Raw genomic sequence first — 18,011 nt, forward strand, 5'->3', positions numbered from 1 at the left:
GACAAGTGGGTACAGTTAGATATTATAATAATCAAGGACATCATACATATAAACCAGGGACTGGTTCTTCCATGTTGACCATGTCCAGACAACCAAGCCAGAAAGGAACTCAACCTTTTATTTCTAAAGCTGCATGACAAGTATACAACCCCAATATGCAGCTCGGATACAGTAAAAACATCGCAATTATATTGTACCAAAGCATCTGTCCTGAAAAAAATCTAATGGCGCATAAAATGTTTGACTGCGTGTTTACTAAAACAACACATATTGCAAAAGGAAGAGTACGAAATAAATATGAGCTTGAAACAAGAAGTTATCGGCACACCGTACAGTGGGGATCAGACTGTAGCCTAGCCTGACAGACCCTGCGTCCCTCCTGAAGAGGGCAAGGAGAAGAATCTGAGGGCAGTGCCGTTTTCAGCACATAGAAAATGAGAGGAATGGACTCAGATGGCAAAATTCAAGCGAGCCATATAAATGCACCATGGACTTATCCTGTTGCTCCTCTCAGGATAAGTCCTTCCAAATTCTAATATTCCATATTTCCGCATAAGAACACTACATCTCACAATATCTTTCCTCGAAAGAGAAATGATAAACAATTAGTATTTCACGATCGAGCTTCGTACCATTTCCAGATTACCTTGTTAATTCATATTGTGATTATAACACACAAAGTTATAATTGTTTTGAGCACTGGAATCAAATATGCTAGACAAACTACAAATTCCAGGTCCATCGAGCAGACTACCAGATGATAAACGGCATGCTTACGATCTACTAATTGGCTTGTTCATGATGGAACTGCCATCTCATGGAATAGCAGCCTTGATGCTCTTGGCGTACTCTTCTATTCTTCTCAGCCCTTCTTCAGGAGAAGTGGCTTCGCCCAACTGTCTAACAATCGCACTGCCAATAATCACACCATCCGCTCCCCAGCCCGCGATCTGTATTACAAACAGAAAAACTATCGAAACTTGCAACAAAAGATAGACCAAACACTTGACAGGGAAGTTGTGAGAGCCTATATTCACCTGCTTCGCATGCTCTGGAGTTGATATGCCAAAGCCAACAGCCACAGGTTTGTCTGTAACCTGAAAACTCAAGGAAAAAGGCTGTTATATTAACTATAAGCATTCTTTAGAGCAGATTTCTATACACAAAACTATATGCTTGCTCCAGTTTACTGTTACCAATGAGAAGAGGGTTATAGTTTCGCAAACCTGCTTGATCTCCTGAAGAAGATGCTCAACGCGTAAGTTTACATTTGAGCGTGCACCTGTAACTCCGACAGCACTCACCTGCATAACGTATGAGCTAGTTACCAAATCGAGTGTTTAATTAAAAGATATCAGGGTTGATGTACAACATGAGGTGAACATAATAGATAAAGTGACCCTTCATGTTGCTTGCAGTTTGCAAACTTACAGTTGCCTTCCTTTAATACTTTTCTGCTCAAATTCCAGGGAAGTTATAAGCCCAAGATGACAAATTATATGGTGTGTTATTAATATGCAAACACATAGACTAGTTAATAAATATTCCACACAACTTGAACTATTACTAAGCAAGGGATAAAAGCAATAAATGTTGTTTGAATCTAGTGACAAACTTTGAGCAAATAGTAGGTGTCTTCTTGACACTCACAAGATAAACGAATCCTTCTGAAGCTTTTGTGATTTCCTTCATCCTCTCTGTTGGTGTGGTTGGTGTTGTAAGTAGCACCTGCAGCCAAGTGAAAATATAAATCTAAACGAATAAACTCAAGAAAACTCTTTCAGTTAAAAGTCCATGATATATACACAAAATATTTCTACTGCGATACCATTCTAACCAGGTAGTGTAGGTAACAGGTCAGTCATGTTTAGCACTTCAATGCATGGATATGTCATGACCATACAGTTTTAACATATAAGATAAAAGTGTATCCAGGTGATATCAAGTAAACCTGAGCACCTACTGGCCCACCTAGTGCAGCCTGATCAACCTGCCCAGGCCTGAACTGGTCCCTTGGCCTGGTTTACCCCAAATTTTAGGCCGCAGCAGGCCAAATCCACAACAATCAGGGGTACCCATATTCAAGGATCTGAAACCAGATTGCACTGAATTTCTGAATGTGGCCTAGTCAAAATTGCCTCACCAGAAGGGTCTTTTGACCTGGTCTTACTTCTCATTCCATGGACCAGCCTTGTTAAGGTTCTAGATAATTCGATGTAACCATCGACATAGAACTGGCTGAAAATGCATAGGTCTAATCTCTAGTGAGAATCTATTTTAGGACCTAAAGATGATCGATGTAGGGCACCAATAACACAAATACAAGAAAAAATTCACACGAACATTACATGACAAGATGAGAGCAAGGACTCACCAGCTCTATGTTATGCATAGTGGCCTCGCTCCTCAACAATGTTGTCTCCTCCAAAGGAAGATCAGGTACGACAAGACCTGCAGCATAGCAAGCAAATCAAATTTGTCAGAAAAAAAAAGCTGATCAACAACAGCAACTACTAACAAGAGCATAAATGCAAAATAGATACATCACAATCAGCATATTAGTAGTAAGAAAAGATACCATGTACACCAGCTTGCTTAATCTTAGCCATGAAGTTCCGCACTCCACTCTTTAGAATCGGGTTGTAGTATGTGAAGAGAACTATTGGACAAGAGAGCTCTGGTATAACCTCCGTGAGCATCGCCAAGACAGAACCGAGCTTGGTGCCTTTCTTAAGCGCACGGGATGCTGCAGCCTGAAAATGAAATGGCTGTGAACCCAAAAACACTTGTAGCCCAATGACAAGTACTAGTAAAGCTGATAAGCATGAAGAAAAATCGGAACATGTACCTGAATGACAGGACCATCAGCTAATGGATCCGAGTAGGGCACACCAAGCTCGATCACGTCTGAGCCGCAGGAGTCTAGGATCCTCAGCGCCTTCGACGTGGTCGCCAAATCAGGGTCACCGGCGGTGATGAATGGGATGAATGCCGTCTGGAAATTTCCAGTGTTAGCCGAACACCCTAAAATGAACACCCCTCCCCACCCCCACCACACACACACAGAGAATATGTGCAACTGCTAGTAGTGTTTTCCGCGAAAGGCGTGCCATGTGGAAAATTCATCGAGTACATGTAACGTAACCCCACAAATTTGCATTGGCCTGTTTGTAAGAAACATGGAGAAAGGCCACCATTGTGAATTTAATATCGATGAGAGGAATAGATTCAGGCTGTTGCAGGCTTGTACACCTGAATTAAATTTCCTGAACCCCTTGACGTATTCCCAAAAAAGAATCAGCATCGACAACCAAGCATCTATACTTAACTCGCTACACCGACGCAGAACCCCACCCCCACCCATACACGCACACGGACGGCACAATCAGGAATGTAACGCGCGGGTCGAAGGTTGGGTTGGGGGGGGGGGGGGGGCATAGAGAGCACCTTGCCGCGCTCCCGGAGGCTGGAGAAGGTCTCCGCGACGCTGCGCTTGCCGTCGCCCATGGTCGCGGCCGGCGGCGAACGCCCTGGCTGCTGGCTGGCTCCGCGCGACGGCGTCCCCGCAGTGAGGTGGCGTGGACTTTTTCTTTGACTGGGCTGCGCGGCGGGCCAAGTCGTAACGAAGCCGATGGAAGAATAAAAAAGCAGAGAGATGGGGGGCCTCGTTTGCATTAGCAGGCCGGGCCATGCGACCGCGCTACAGGCCGTCCCGCAGCCCACAAGGTCGCCGCCTCAAAAAAAAAAGAAGAGAAACTGTCCACACCTGGTAGCAGCTCTCGATCAAAATTTGTGTCAAAATAAAAAACATGCAGCTCTCTCGCGTTTCATTTGAGAACATGAACGTGATTTACCATCGTCGATGCATCTTTGTAAGACCAATGCAGAACATACAAGTACATGTCAATGGTTTTATTTTTCGTTTCATTGCCAATAAAATCAAGCTTATACACAAAGCATCTGTGATGAGAGAGAGAGAGAGAGAGAGAGAGAGAGAGAGAGAGAGAGCAATACTAGTATACTACACACACAAGTTTTTTTTCCGATAAGGATACACAAGTTTGTTATGTGATTAACGTAACGTTTTAGCTAGCGTTTTTTGGTTGTACACAGTAGGAAATTAAGGGAAGGGGGCATCCTGTTGAATTCAGGCGGGGTGGAGAGATTAGTTTAGAAGATTACGTAAAGAGGCGGTAAGTTGCAATATTTTTCTTGTAATAAAGACGATCGAGGAGCGGATACAAGATTTTTTTCTAAGTTAATAAACTTAATTAATTGGCTAGAAGGAAAGAACCGCGTACTCCAACCGCCATCATTTGCATCATTGCATGCCATACAAGAAAAAACTAACAAATACTTCTAGCTTATTGATTCTAGATTTCTACCACCACTTGTATTACTAGGAACACCAAGCCAACTTGCCATCGCAATTCCGGTTTGTCCATGTTTAGTAACCTTATCCTATATTGTACATATCACGGCATGCAGTGCATCCTTGAGACTCTTGGCATATACTTCCAGCCTCTTTAATCCTTCTCTCGGAGAATTTGCTTCACCTAGCTGCTTCACCATCGCACTGCCGATTATCACACCGTCTGCACCCCACTGAGCAACCTGCATGCATCCAGTAACAATTCGTTAGCTAATATAAAACTCTTTCGCCAAAATAATACTCCCCCCGTTCCATAAATTTTATTGTGGTTTTCGTTTAAATTTGAACTAAGACCACGACAAGAATTATGAAAATCTAAACTAAAATCACAATAAGAATTATTAAACGGAGGGAGTAATCATTATCATATATACATGCGTATTAAGGTTTAGAAGAACATACGGTCTTCTCACATAGCAAAACTTGTTTATTACCTGCCTAACATGGTCAGGGGTGGATATGCCAAATCCAACAGCAACTGCTTTGTCGGTGACCTGCATACAGAAACATAGCTACATAAGTTTTCTGATGAAGGACAATCATAACATAGCTCCTGCTGGTTACTCGAAAATGAATAGATAGAGCTTCTGGGACGCGGATTTTTTGAACATGCGACCACGCAATGCCGAAATCCCGTGCATCTGCGAGCACATCATGAGTATTTAATATAGTCCCGTGCGAAATACCTCACGCGTTAATCGCCGACGCAGTGGAATACGACACGGTATACCACGCCTCAGTGGGTCACACTCTCTTTATGTTTGTATGAATACGGGCTTGTCTGTCAGCCTTCGGCCTGCAGTTCGGGGTGTGGCATAACTGCTGTTGATGTTGGCCACACATCATTAAGCACCCCCCACCTAATTGTAAAGAAAAGAAGCACGCCCCACTTCATCACTCGTGGCTGTGTACTGCACATCTTCCTCAAGCCGTGTCCGGTGGATGAACAGAGGGAGAAGAGAGATGGTTTCAGCTGTGTACTTCACTTCATCCGTCGTTTTTTGTGTCTTTGGGGAGACAGCCTCTAACAAGAAAAATTGACATTATTTGGGGGCAAGTTCAGGATCTGGATGCTCAAGAGGGGCGTGAGAGATGCCTGTTTACCCGATTCTGCTATTTTGCGGAGCATAACCTGATTTCAAAAATAACGATGTGCTCGTTTAAAATATACTTCACTCGTTTTAAAAAACAGATTTCACCCAATTCACTTAATTCAAACAAATATTTTCAATCATTATTCGTTTGGAACGACATATTTCACTCCTTTAATAAAAGACAGACTCCACTCGTTTCACTCGATTCAGCAGCTTTCCGCCCTGGAGCCGTTTGTACCCAGGTACACTCCGCCCACTGTTGACGACCTCCATGGCAGACACCACGCCCGGCAGGTGTTCGATCAAATATCATTGAGCTTATTTTCAAATGCTATGTCGTTTTTAGAGTACGTAGGATGGTGAGCTACTCGACCATGGAGAATGAGTTGTTGTGCGATGCGTGGCTGGCCGTATCTGCGGATTTCATAGGTAGGACCAGAGGACCGCCCTTCTGGGAGCAAGTGCGTGAAAAGTTTCACGCAGGAAAGCACATTGCGCCCTACGACATGTACATCATTCAAGGACGCAACATGAGGTCGTTGCCATATCACTGGCATGCTATCTTGGCCAGCGTCATCAAGTTTTGCAACTTGATTAGTCAGCTCGAGGCAAGGTGGCCATGGCACGTGGACATGGAGGAGATGGTAAGTTTTACTTCCTCTTGCTCAACTTGTTGATTGATTCATTCACTCAATGCTGGCTTACACATTATATGTAGTCCGCACGCGCCGCCGTGGTGTATCACAGGTCAGAGGGACAGCCATTTACGTGCACACATTGTTGGATGAAACTAAAGGGGAAGTATGTGTGGGAGGACATGGTCCGTTCATGAAAAACTTGTTGGACATCCGGGATCTAGTCGAATTCAAGACCTTGTTGTACTAGATTTAGTTTGCATGCTATGTGTGGATGATTTGTGCTATTTTCTATTTGAACTTTGATGAATATCTGCCGGTTTGCATGAATTTCGTCTGCTTTGTTAAAATGCGGGTTGAATTGTATGTGGCTAGCGTTGGATGGCTGCCTCCCGCATCCGTGTCCGTGGACTGGTCCCCCTGTCCGCGGACGGATACGGGAGATTTTTTGCGGGTTGCCATTGGAGATGCCTTACATTGTCTCAAGACACAATAAGTGTTCATGTCAGAATATTGAAGTTGGCTGACAGGGGGGCTCCTAGGTGGTACAGGCCCGACTTAATTGACGTATCACCCAATGTGCTGCTCGTTTGAATGCCTGCCTTCTGGTCCACTGTTGGCGAGGGTGTAGATAATATGAACGCTATAACGCTTTGTATATGGTGCATGGATGTCAGTATATGTGCTAGTTGTATTAGGACTGCACAAATCACGTGGGAACGAGCGGGCCTGATACCGACCGCGTGTGACAATGTCCACTTGTGATTATTTGAAGCTTCTGCCGGTAACTAGAAAAACATAATACATGCATAGGTAGACGAGAGAGAAAAAGAAGCTACCATTTCTTTGCAAATACGAATAATTTATTTATAGTTTTTCTTTACAAACCTGCTTAATCTCCCTGAGAAGATCCTTAACGCGTGGATTCACATCTGGGCGGGTCCCTGTTAATCCGTTGATACTTACCTGTGCAATGTGGTTAAAGCGTTAATTACCACATGGTCACTACATATAAACGCTAAACTTGCAACAAAGCAGTTTGAATTTTAATTATGCATCTAATTGGCACTTACAAGGTACACAAACCCTTCGGAAGCTGATGTGATCTCGTTCATCCTCTCTGCCTTTGTAGATGGTGTTGTAAGCAGCACCTGCACCCATCTCTTCATCAGCCTAGCCTGAGTACAAGTGTGCAACTTGACTATTTTCTTTTCTTTCTTTCTTTTTGAATGAGTAAAATACTTAATAACTTAAGATGTACGGAAAATCCATCTCTGCACCCGAGATCATCTGCACCCCCGCTGACAAAAAAAATCAAAACAAATACTAGAAAAATGCAAAAAATTCCAAAAAAAAAAGTGCGGTAGACAATTTGATGCGTGAGGTTCGCTCAAATTTTCAAATCATTTGGACATCTGACGAGCTCTCAGCAAAAAAAAACAAATTGAGGGTCTGTAAAAATGTTTATTGTTCATGTACTGTTTTGATCCGATTTGTCTTTTTTTCTGAGAGCTGCTCAGATGTCCAAATGACTTGAAATTTGGAGCGAGCCTCACGCATCGAATTGTCTACCGCACAAAATTTGTTTTGGAATATTTTGTTTTTTTTGAATTTGTTACGAATTATTTTTTAACAGGGTGCAGATGAGCCTGGACACCAAAACACCCTACTCAAGATGTACTCCTATTATTAGTTGTTCAAGATGGTTTATATGCGATTGGAGCGGATGGTTATGAAGGTTTTTACCTAATATTGATAGCAGCATAAACTTGGGATCGGTCCATCATCTTTTTCGATATAAGTATAGTGTTGGTCCTATATAACTTTGTTGTTGCCGATATATCAGTTTTTATCTTTTCTTTTTGTCATAGACTGTTGGTGATTGTTGTGTATATCTTAGCTGTATAAGATCATCATTTGTATCTGATTGCGGCTACATTTTGAGTTAATAAAACGCTCTATGAAGACCATACCAGCTCGATCTCGTTCTTCTTGGCTTCAATGCTCAGATCACTTGCCTCGGTATAAGGAAGATCGGGTACTATAAGACCTGTGACACATGTGACAAGGGTGAATTAGTAACTCCATTATAAGTAAGTTTTACTCACATGAAAAACTAATTTCATTAATACTAATGAAGAATTGATCAGTGTGATTAAGTAACTACTGAAATGCATGTGTAGTACTTCCTCCGTTCCATAATGTAAGACGTTTTTTTATACTAGTATGGTTTTAAAAAACATCTTACATTATGGAACAGAGGGAGTAGTTAATTAGCGGTGATACGAAGAAGACAGCTGGTGGTTACCTCGTACACCGGCCTCTCTGGCTGCGGCGGTGAAGCTCCCCGTCCCCCGCCGCTCGATGGGGTTGAAGTAGGAGAAGATGACCACCGGGCAGGATAGCTCCGGCGTCACCTCCTTCAGCATCGCCATCACGGTGTCCGACGTCGCGCCGGCCGCGAGCGCCCGCGCCGCGGACGCCTGGATGACGGCCCCGTCGGCGTAGGGGTTGGAAAACGGCATGCCCACCTCGATGACGTCGGCGCCACAGGCGTCCAATAGCCTGAGCGCCTCCGCTGTGGTCGCCAGGTCGGGGTCGCCGGCGGTGATGTACGGGATGAACGCCGTCTGTGCGCAGTCAAAAAACTTAAGCATCTTCCCGCAAAGAAAAAAAAACTTGAGCATCGACCGATCTGTACCATGCCGTTGTCTCTGGCCCGGGACATGGCCTTCGCTACCGACAGGCCGCCGTTACCGGCGGGCACGGGCGCCGTTGCCGGGGCCAGCGCGGTTGCGCGCGCCCTGACCGCATGCCTCCCCGGCGCGGCTGGCGTGGCCATTGCCGGGTCGACTGAGGCCGCGGCGAGGGCTCTGACGAATACAGGCTTTACCGGCGGTGTGGCCATTGTGGCCGCTGTGAGGGTCGACGGAGGCGAGGAAGACGGCGAGAGGGATGCCTTGAGCGGGGCTCTGACGAATACAGGCTTTACCGGCGGTGTGGCCACTGTGGCCGCTGTGAGGCTCGACGGAGGCGAGGAAGACGGCGAGAGGGATGCCTTGAGCGCGAAAGCCATGTACGTAGACGGACGATGCTGTTAGCCTGTTACTCACTTCGGTGTATCTATATGCAAGAACAGCTGGGCGCGCTTGGACTTGATGGGATCGAAGTGTAAGATTGATGCTGCTAGCTGGGAGTGGGATCGATGACGAGAATGAGCAGAGCAGCTGGTCTGCTTGTGATTATATAGCAGTTGGGTAGAGCTCGTAATGAGTGGTTTGTTTGGCTGTCTAGGTTGTAACCGTTTTAACTGTAATGGTGTGGTGATACTTCGTTTGGTTAAGTCTAGTCTTTACGGTGCTACCAGATCTTTGCCCCATGGCAGTTGTGGTTTTTTTTTTTACATAGTTCAAACGTGGACGCTCATATATACGCACATACACTCATCTTTGTAAATGCACGCACACACACCTTATTCCTATGTGCATCTCTGAGAGACTGAGCCGGCACGTCATCTTAGATTGACGAAGTCTGATCTTCGTTTTCGATGGGAATATCCTCTCGCACTGGACGTACATCACCGAAAGGTCTGAAATAAATCCAGGAAAATGCGACTATCATATGCCGAGTGCAGGACTTGAACCCTGGTGAGTTGATTCCATCACAAGGAACTTAATCATCAGAGCTAAATTCAGTTCACCACATGACACATGCGGTAAACAATCCAAACAAATACAACTTAAAAAGAGCTACGCTCAATTCGGTTGTTGTGGGTTCTCTGACATGTCCTTGAACTCGCTTTTCTCCTTTTCCCACTCTTAATCTTCAGGTTAAATGTGCTGAATAAAGTGTTTATACGAGGAAAGCGAACCAAGACAGTAACAGTTCATATACAGCAGTTGAGGAAGAAAACAGTCGACCACCTTTCCGTAGCAGACTGATTGGTCATATACAAAGCCAAACTGCCCGCGCTGGCTTTTGTCGCCAAAATAGTGCTAGATCTACGGGAAGAATCCTATGATTAACCTTACGGCATGTTGTGGCGCCCAGACATGCAACAGTTTTGTCGGCGGACCATGCGGACGCTGGCACTACTGCAGATCCACGACTTTGTACGATCCAAGGTGTCTATCTAGTAAGTAAAATAAAGCGATTTTTCTTAAGCACCGGTACGTCTACACTTGGAGCATCTACGATTAGAATGGGCAAATCTGACCCGTATATATCTAGTGACGTGTCTATATCTGCTGCGCTGGAGATGCATGTGTTTAGATGCAGCACCAAAGACATCCTCATTGGGAGGAAGGCTTCCGAGGGCACGGACTACCCGAGTTTGCTCCTCCGCGAGGGCCCGAGCGACTCGAGCTTGCAAATAAACATGTTTGAGACGTATCAGTCATCAAAACGACCGCCACCGGTCCAGACGTCCGCCCAAACCCACCGTCTACTCGTCTTTTTTTCCCTCCTGGCGCCTGCATGGCCATTGTCAATCATAACCACTGTTCAAGAATTCGTTCGATTAATCAGTTAACGGGCCAGTTAATCGCTACTCGTAGGGTGGCCGAATCGAATAACACATATTCATCGTGTTAACTTGTTAGCCCGATTAATAGGCCCGTCAGACAGACCGATTAATCGTTGTTGGCCCACTAACTTGTGGGCAAACAAAGCCCAAAATTTTGCCCCATAACACCTCACATCCCCCTCTAGCTCCTCATTAGTTAGGGTTCAACAAAACAGTAGCATATTTTGGTATATTACATGGCTGAGAGTATTGGAGTATGGTGTAACACATAAAAAACTAGATATATGTTGGCAAGTTCTTATTTAATCTACGGATTAATGGTCGACCGATTAATTCAGTTAATAGACCGATTCACCAATTAATCGCTACTCCCAAGCCGACCGAGCAACTATTAGTTACCGATTTCGTAAACAATGATCCTAACCCACAATCCATATGTGAAGGGCACGTCCGGATGTGTTCCCAGACATTTGGTGATATCCATCAGGCGATCCACACTAGAGTTGCTCTTATGGTCCTCTGTGGTGCCAACTTCTCTAGGACAGCGATCTATCCAGATCGTGGTTGGCGCCGTCTTCTGGTATATACTAACAGTTTTTTAAACTATTGTTTTTACAAGCTTCTGTCTTTTAAGAAGGTTGCCCCGGCAGGATAAAGGTCCAAAGGCGCAACAAGCTATGCTTATGACGCGGCGCCCACGCATGCAGAAAAACCAAGTTGCTGATTTATTCAAGGTCTCGCATGTAAGTTCATATTCTTGTATGATGTGTGTTTGCAAATATTTTGAGATTTTTTGTAGAATGCTTCGTATTTTAGAAGGAAAACAGATCTCATTGAGAGATTCCATGCTAGTTTTCCTCCGTGAAAACGTACGTACAAGATATTTAATGGCAAAGATATATGTCTTGAGTTTCCCCCTAGAAAAAGAAGATATATGTCTTGAGTTGGAAGGGTCCATTTTTGTCATGTCACGAGGCACATCGTCCTTGGGACACTGACGGTTAGCAAGCTGGTGCACGGCTTGACTAGTCTCGACAGGGAAACTGATAGGTCCAGACACAAAAAAGTAACACATGGAAGCCCAAAGGCATCTGTTTGTGTCACGTACAGGTCAGGTGCAAGCTAATGCACCCACGCTCGCGCTCGCGCTCGCGCTTCCACTCGCTCCTTGCTTGGTCTCCGACGGCCATATCCCTTATCCTCGTCTTGAGCGCGAAAGGCATGTATACCTCATCCTAGTTTCTCTACAAATTCGGCAAAGGCAAAATGGTAAATAGACTTTTCCTTGGCAGTGCGTGGAGAATGTGCGTCGCGTGAATAAACACGCATCATTTCGAAAAGGAATCTGCATATGCTATTTTGAGGTATTTTGAGAACGAATCGTCGCATGGAACCGAACTGCATGTTTTCTTGGCGGTTCCTCGGGATTGTTACACTGTTAATGACCAAGATATTTTGAGATATATCTTGAAGATGTTTGGGATCATGGTGCGCCTTTTTGCGACGTCTGTTTTGTCATTCTATTGAGCCACGGCAAACATGTGTCAACCCACCATATGTTTCATGCACCGTCCTTTGACAGGGGCAAGCGATGGCTTGACTAGCCTATATGAAGAAATTCCAAGGATGACAAAGATAGTTGTACCAAGCAGGATAGAGGCGTAGGGCTCGTTGCTTCCTCCCGTTACTTTCAGGCCAGGCAAAAAGGAGCGTGAGAGAAAAATCTAGTGCTACCACCCTTCTGTATGTGGTAGAAGTACCAAAATGTTTTCATAAATTGCTAAAACATTTGTGTATATAGACACAACATGTATCTTTCATCTCACAATATTGGAACTGTAAATTCAATGCACAATTCATGATACAATAAAGGCAAGTCTGGTTGAGGACATTACATGAAACACTATTTATTGTGGGTCTTGAATTCAACACTGTTTGCTGTCAAGCTTATCTTTTTGCATCTTGAACTGTAAATTTGGTGGATGGTAAATATATGACGTGTCTATATACTCAGCTTTTTCGAAATTTTTGATTTGGTAACAGGTAGCACTATATAGTCCGCCGACGGGGGTGCGCCTTCACAAGGACATCCATCACTGAGCTTGTGCATCAGGTGTCGCATGCATGTAAACACAGATGGATAGACCAAGAAATCATAAATATATACATGGTGCTGTATTAGGAATTAAAAGTAAGCCAATTCCTTCCTCTTCGAGCAACATGTGTTCACCTATGTTGGTTTAGGGTACGGTCAGTTCACCTCGAGGATCACCCTATGAATTCGAAGTTTAATTTCCTGTGTCCTTTTAATGGGTCCAACACTAGGATTGAGCCATGTTCAACAGATCTCCGAATAACGTAACAGTTGCCTGGATTACTCGTGAATGGTCTGGAAGCCGCAATACCGGTTTGGTCCTAACAACTCCCCAATAATGTGAGCCTAAACTTGTCCTCAAGTTTGAAATCCTAGAAAGTTTTTTTATATATATAAAACCAGCAGTTTTCCAATGTAGCTTATGATGCGGTTAACTTCATCCGTTTGATGAGCCATTAAACCATCGATATGCTCATGTCTCCTTGGACACAATCATCTCCCCACCCGCAAAATTAAATATTCCATGGGTCAAAATATAAGGGTATTAGTTTTGTAGAAAGTCAAGTTTCTTTAATGTTGACCAAGTTCGGAGCAAAAATATCGACATCTACAATATTAAAGAGAAAAGTATGGAAATTCATTTCATGATGAATTTTAAAATATCGATTTGATTTGATATGTTTTTCTTCAGATTTGATCAAACTTAAAAGATTTGAATTTTTAAAAAGGTAATACATCGAATATTTAACCCAACAACACCAACAGCACAACAAATCACGCCCAACCCTTCTAATATGTACATAATTCTGAAAGTGCATCTGGTACTGAGGTTTGCCAGGGCACCGGATAAAAAAGGGTGCTCGATTGCGCTGCACCACTGGTCAATAGACAGGGGAAGTACCCTGCCATGACGTTGAAGAACTGAGGCGGTCGCCCCAACTCGCCCCAATGGTGGACCCGCTGCTGAGTGCATCCTTCAGGCTCCTGGCGTATACTTCCAACCTCTTTAAACCTTCTCTCGGAGAATCAGCTTCACCCAACTGCTTTACCATCGCGCTACCGATTATCACTCCATCTGCACCCCATTGTGCAACCTGTATGCATCCCGTTGCAACCGTTAGGCAATAGAAACAGCAGCATAGTTATGATATGAGTAAAATTTAGAAGAAAAAAGAAGAACAAATGAATCTTTATATATAGGGAAAACGTCTTTTACCTGTCTAATATGGTCAGGGGTCGATATGCCAAACCCAACAGCCACTGCTTTGTTAGTGACCTGCATATACAAAAACATAACTACATAAGGTTCTTGGAGGACAGTCACAATATAGCTAGACTAGAGAAAATAATTGTTACCATTTCCTGCAAAAAAGGGACAATTTATCATTTTTTTCTACAAACCTGCTTAATCTCCTTGAGAAGATCCTTCACCCGCGGGTTCACATCTGGGCGGGCTCCTGTAACTCCGTTGATACTTACCTGTGTAATAGTATGTGATTAAGACGTTCATTACCATATCTCCTCGTCTAGTAGTATATATAAATGCTAAACTTGCAAATTGCAACGAAGCAGTTTGGATTTTAACGAAACATCTACTTGGCACTTACAAGGTAAACAAACCCTTCGGAAGCTATTGTGATCTCATTCATCATGTCTGCCTTTGTAGATGGTGTTGTGAGCAGCACCTGCACCCATCACTTCATCAGCCTCGAGTACAACTACACTGTTAATGCTTAATGACAAAAACAATTTGGATTATTTGCTATGTTTTACTTTTTCCGTTTGATGATTTGCCTTGACTTACCTCAATGATAAAAAATCTCCAAGGTGTTATTAGGAATATGAGGTCCTCGGGGTACAGTGATTTCTCATGCCGGCATGACTCCGGCCCTCTTCAGTAGTCCTGATTATAGTTTGTTAGGGGTGGCCTGCACTTGTGCCACTCACTCGGTGCCTTTCATTTTTCTTTCGACTAGCAGCTTTGCATGAGGGTTTACTCAACACTTTATATCGTTTCGGTTGTTTGTGCCTTTATCTAGGAGGGGGGGGGGTGTTTTACCAGGCATACGAGGTTCTCGGGGCTCGGTGATTTCTCATGCCAGCACGGTTCCGGTCCTCTTATGTACTCTTGGTTGTAGTGTGTTAGGGGTGACCTCTCCTACTTTTCATGCTTGGTGTTGGGTTAGGGGACTTGTGCCACTAGCCCGGTGCCTTTTTATTTTTCTTTCGACCTTGTTGCAAGAGGATTTTCTCAGCATTTTATATGGGTTTGGTCGTTTGTGCCTTTATATATAAAGTGGGAGCAAGACTGTTTCGCGTGTTATTAGACATACCAGCTCGATGTCGTTCTTTATGGCTTCATTCCTAAGAACACCTGTCTCGATATAAGGAAGATCAGGTACTATAAGACCTGTAGCACATGAAGAGCGAATTAGTAATTCCATTATATTTTCAGAAGTTACAAAGTTTATAATAATGAATATTGACTTGAAAAACTATATTCCTTCCAAAAAAGTTGTAAAAGCCATATAGAGTAGCTGCATGTTACGATTTTTATGCATAAAGAACCACCTGCGTCAGCGAAGAAGACAACTGTTTACCTCGTACACCGGCCTCTCTGGCTGCAGCGGTGAAGCTCCCCGTTCCCCGCCGCGCGATTGGGTTGAAGTAAGAGAAGATGACCACCGGGCAGGACAGCTCCGGCGTCACCTCCTTCAGCATCGACATCACGGCGTCCGTTGTCACGCCGGCCGAGAGCGCCCGCGCAGCGGACGCCTGGATGACGGGGCCGTCGGCGTAGGGGTCGGAGAACGGCATGCCCACCTCTATGACGTCGGCACCGAGGGTGTCGAGGAGCCTGAGCGCCTCCGCCGTCGTGGCCAGGTCGGGATCGCCAGCGGTGATGTACGGGATGAACGCCGTCTATGTGCAGTCAAAAAACTTAAGTATCGGTCGGTCCATGCGTTGCATCGTGGTGCAAAACAAAATAAACTTGGTGCGCTGCATGTACGTACCTTGCCCTTGTGTCTGGCCTGGGACATGGCCTTCGCTACCGACATGCCGCTCTTACCGGCCGGTGCCGGGGCAAGCAAGGTCGCCGCTGCGCGGGCCCTGACCGCAAGCCTCCTCGCCGTCGGCATGACCACCGCCGGGTCGACCGAGGCCGCGGCCAGTGCCCTGGCGACGACAGGCCTCCCCGGTGTGGCCACTGCCACTGCCGCCCTGGCGCGGCTTCTCTGGGGGCTCGACAGAGGCGAGGAAGACGGCGAGAGGGACGCCTTGAGCGCTAAAGCCATCCACGTAGCTAAGGATGCTATTACTCACTTCAGTGTATCTATGCAAGAACACCTGGACACACTTGAACTTGATGGGATCGAAGTGTAGGATGCTGAGGGGTCGGTGAGTAGAATGGGGTGCTGTGCTTGTTGTTATATAGCAGCAGAAGTAGCACAGGCTAGACTGTTAGCTAGGTGGAAGCTTGGAGGAAATAGTACACACGGATCGCTTTAGTTTAATTCAGCTATGCTACACTTACTAGACATATTTTATGGAATTGTCTTATTTTTTTCCGAATAGAATTATCTTATTATTTTGATAAAGAATGAATTTTATTAACTAAAAAAATCAAGGAGATACAAACACAACGAGCACACGCCAGATCTCCTCATGGTTGGAATGCACACAACCAACACCAACACACACACAAATCACATCGGCAACTAGTAAAGTCAAGCAAAACCGAAATTACGACTAGGCGGAGAAAAAAGAAAAAAATGTCAGGCACAAAAGGAATTGCCGAAGCAATCAAACGACAACAGCAGCATCTACCACTATCCTATCCTTGGTAACACACAAACTATGATAGAGGTTCTTCAAAAACAACGCTTCCAAGAAGGAAAACGACATGCCTACGCTATTGCCACCAGATCTAACCACGAAAGGTTAGATACTCAGATGATAGGTTTTCACCTTGAAGAGCAGGTGTGAGCATCTCCAACCAAAGGCTTCAACAAGGAAATCGTTGTCTAAACACTGCATTGCCAAGTACAACCAAGTATGACCAGACCTAGGGTTTGTAGCCCGGAAACTCAAGACCCGGTACTCGAAGAGCACCACTGAATGACAGTCACCTTGTGTTGTTGCCTCCACTTGTCGAATCGGCACCTCCATACCTTCTAGCCTAGGAAAGCCATTTTAGCCAAGAATATCTCTAGTAAGGAGGCAAGCCTCCCGAGACAACCGCCCACTTACGCAACCCCTAACATAGATGCGTAACTGGTGGGCATGATCGCATGAGCAAATTCCCACTAGTAGAAAAACGACTTTTAGTACCGCTTCGTAAGGACCTTTAGTACCGGTTCTGGAACCGGTACTAAAGAGTGGGGACTAAAGGTCCCCCCCTTTAGTCCCGGTTTAACACGAACCGGGACCAAAGGCCCACCACGTGGCACGAGGCGCGCCGTGGTCTGGGGGACCTTTAGTCCTGGTTGGTAAGGATTTATTTTTATTTTTATTTTTTAAATAAAGCAAAAACAGCCATCCTACTGGGCCGGCACGGCCTGTATACGACTAGAAACCCAATCTCTAGTTGGGCCAGGATGCAGGCCCGTACGGCCCGGTAGGCCCCACAGGGCAGAAGACTTGCAATAGGCCCACAAAGGACTACTTAGAGAGGAGCTCGACACGGTAGCCGCGGCGGGGCTTATAAACCGGTGCGAGCTCCTCTCAACTAGCGAGGTGGGACTAAACATTGTGCACTGCGGGTGGCAGCGCACCACCTTTAGTACCGGTTGGTGGCTCCAACCGATACTAAAGGGGGGGGGCTCTTTAGTACCGGTTGGAGCCACCAACCCGTACTAAAGGCCACCACCTCTTTAGTACCGGTTCGTGGCACGAACCGGTACTAAAGGTTCGCCACGAACCGGTACTAATGAGCGCCGCCCGCCTGGCCGTTGGAACCGGCATTAATGGTCACATTAGTGCCGGTTCAATACCAAACCGGGACTAATGAGTTTCACATTAGACCCTTTTTCTACTAGTGTCCCATGAAAGAACAAAATTATCTTGTGGGGTGACGCGACTTCATTTGTGTTACATATCATCGCCGTCAGAATGGAATAAGGGGGGGGGGGGGGGTGGGGGGTTGGGGATTTCCATAAGTTGGAATCCATAACCCAATCCTTGGATTTGCATTTATTTTATTTTTGAAATGAAGACAAAAAGTCTAACT

General features: G+C 45.1%; 3 protein-coding genes across 5 annotated transcripts; all 3 read right to left on the reverse strand.

Moving 5' to 3' along the window:
• Window positions 1-161: 161 nt before the first annotated feature.
• LOC123123212 (tryptophan synthase alpha chain) lies at window positions 162-3,622 on the reverse strand. Of its 2 annotated transcripts, XM_044543682.1 has the most exons (9): window positions 3,448-3,622; window positions 2,849-2,995; window positions 2,579-2,753; window positions 2,375-2,451; window positions 1,651-1,728; window positions 1,227-1,304; window positions 1,038-1,097; window positions 778-950; window positions 162-379 (listed from the first exon to the last, which is right to left on the reverse strand). In XM_044543682.1, the coding sequence occupies exons 1-8, from the start codon at window positions 3,505-3,507 to the stop codon at window positions 816-818; spliced, it is 810 nt and encodes a 269-aa protein (XP_044399617.1). In that variant the 5' UTR covers window positions 3,508-3,622; the 3' UTR covers window positions 162-379; window positions 778-815. The 2 variants fall into 2 exon arrangements, with proteins under 2 accessions (XP_044399617.1, XP_044399616.1); XM_044543681.1 differs by lacking the exon at window positions 162-379 and having other exon boundaries at window positions 610-950.
• Window positions 3,623-4,312: 690 nt separating this feature from the next.
• Window positions 4,313-9,398, reverse strand: LOC123123211 (tryptophan synthase alpha chain). 2 transcript variants are annotated; one of them, XM_044543679.1, is made up of 7 exons: window positions 8,863-9,398; window positions 8,470-8,791; window positions 8,135-8,211; window positions 7,235-7,339; window positions 7,050-7,127; window positions 4,867-4,926; window positions 4,313-4,614 (listed from the first exon to the last, which is right to left on the reverse strand). In XM_044543679.1, the coding sequence occupies exons 1-7, from the start codon at window positions 9,235-9,237 to the stop codon at window positions 4,462-4,464; spliced, it is 1,170 nt and encodes a 389-aa protein (XP_044399614.1). In that variant the 5' UTR covers window positions 9,238-9,398; the 3' UTR covers window positions 4,313-4,461. The 2 variants fall into 2 exon arrangements, with proteins under 2 accessions (XP_044399614.1, XP_044399615.1); XM_044543680.1 differs by having other exon boundaries at window positions 7,235-7,312; window positions 8,863-9,394.
• Window positions 9,399-13,426: 4,028 nt separating this feature from the next.
• Window positions 13,427-16,226, reverse strand: LOC123123214 (tryptophan synthase alpha chain). Its single transcript, XM_044543683.1, has 7 exons — window positions 15,796-16,226; window positions 15,382-15,703; window positions 15,115-15,191; window positions 14,389-14,466; window positions 14,183-14,260; window positions 13,998-14,057; window positions 13,427-13,875 (listed from the first exon to the last, which is right to left on the reverse strand). The coding sequence occupies exons 1-7, from the start codon at window positions 16,075-16,077 to the stop codon at window positions 13,663-13,665; spliced, it is 1,110 nt and encodes a 369-aa protein (XP_044399618.1). The 5' UTR covers window positions 16,078-16,226; the 3' UTR covers window positions 13,427-13,662.
• Between the last annotated feature and the right edge of the window lie 1,785 nt (window positions 16,227-18,011).

The sequence above is a fragment of the Triticum aestivum genome, chromosome 5D (genome assembly GCF_018294505.1).
Source record: "Triticum aestivum cultivar Chinese Spring chromosome 5D, IWGSC CS RefSeq v2.1, whole genome shotgun sequence".
Classification (NCBI taxonomy): domain Eukaryota; kingdom Viridiplantae; phylum Streptophyta; class Magnoliopsida; order Poales; family Poaceae; genus Triticum; species Triticum aestivum.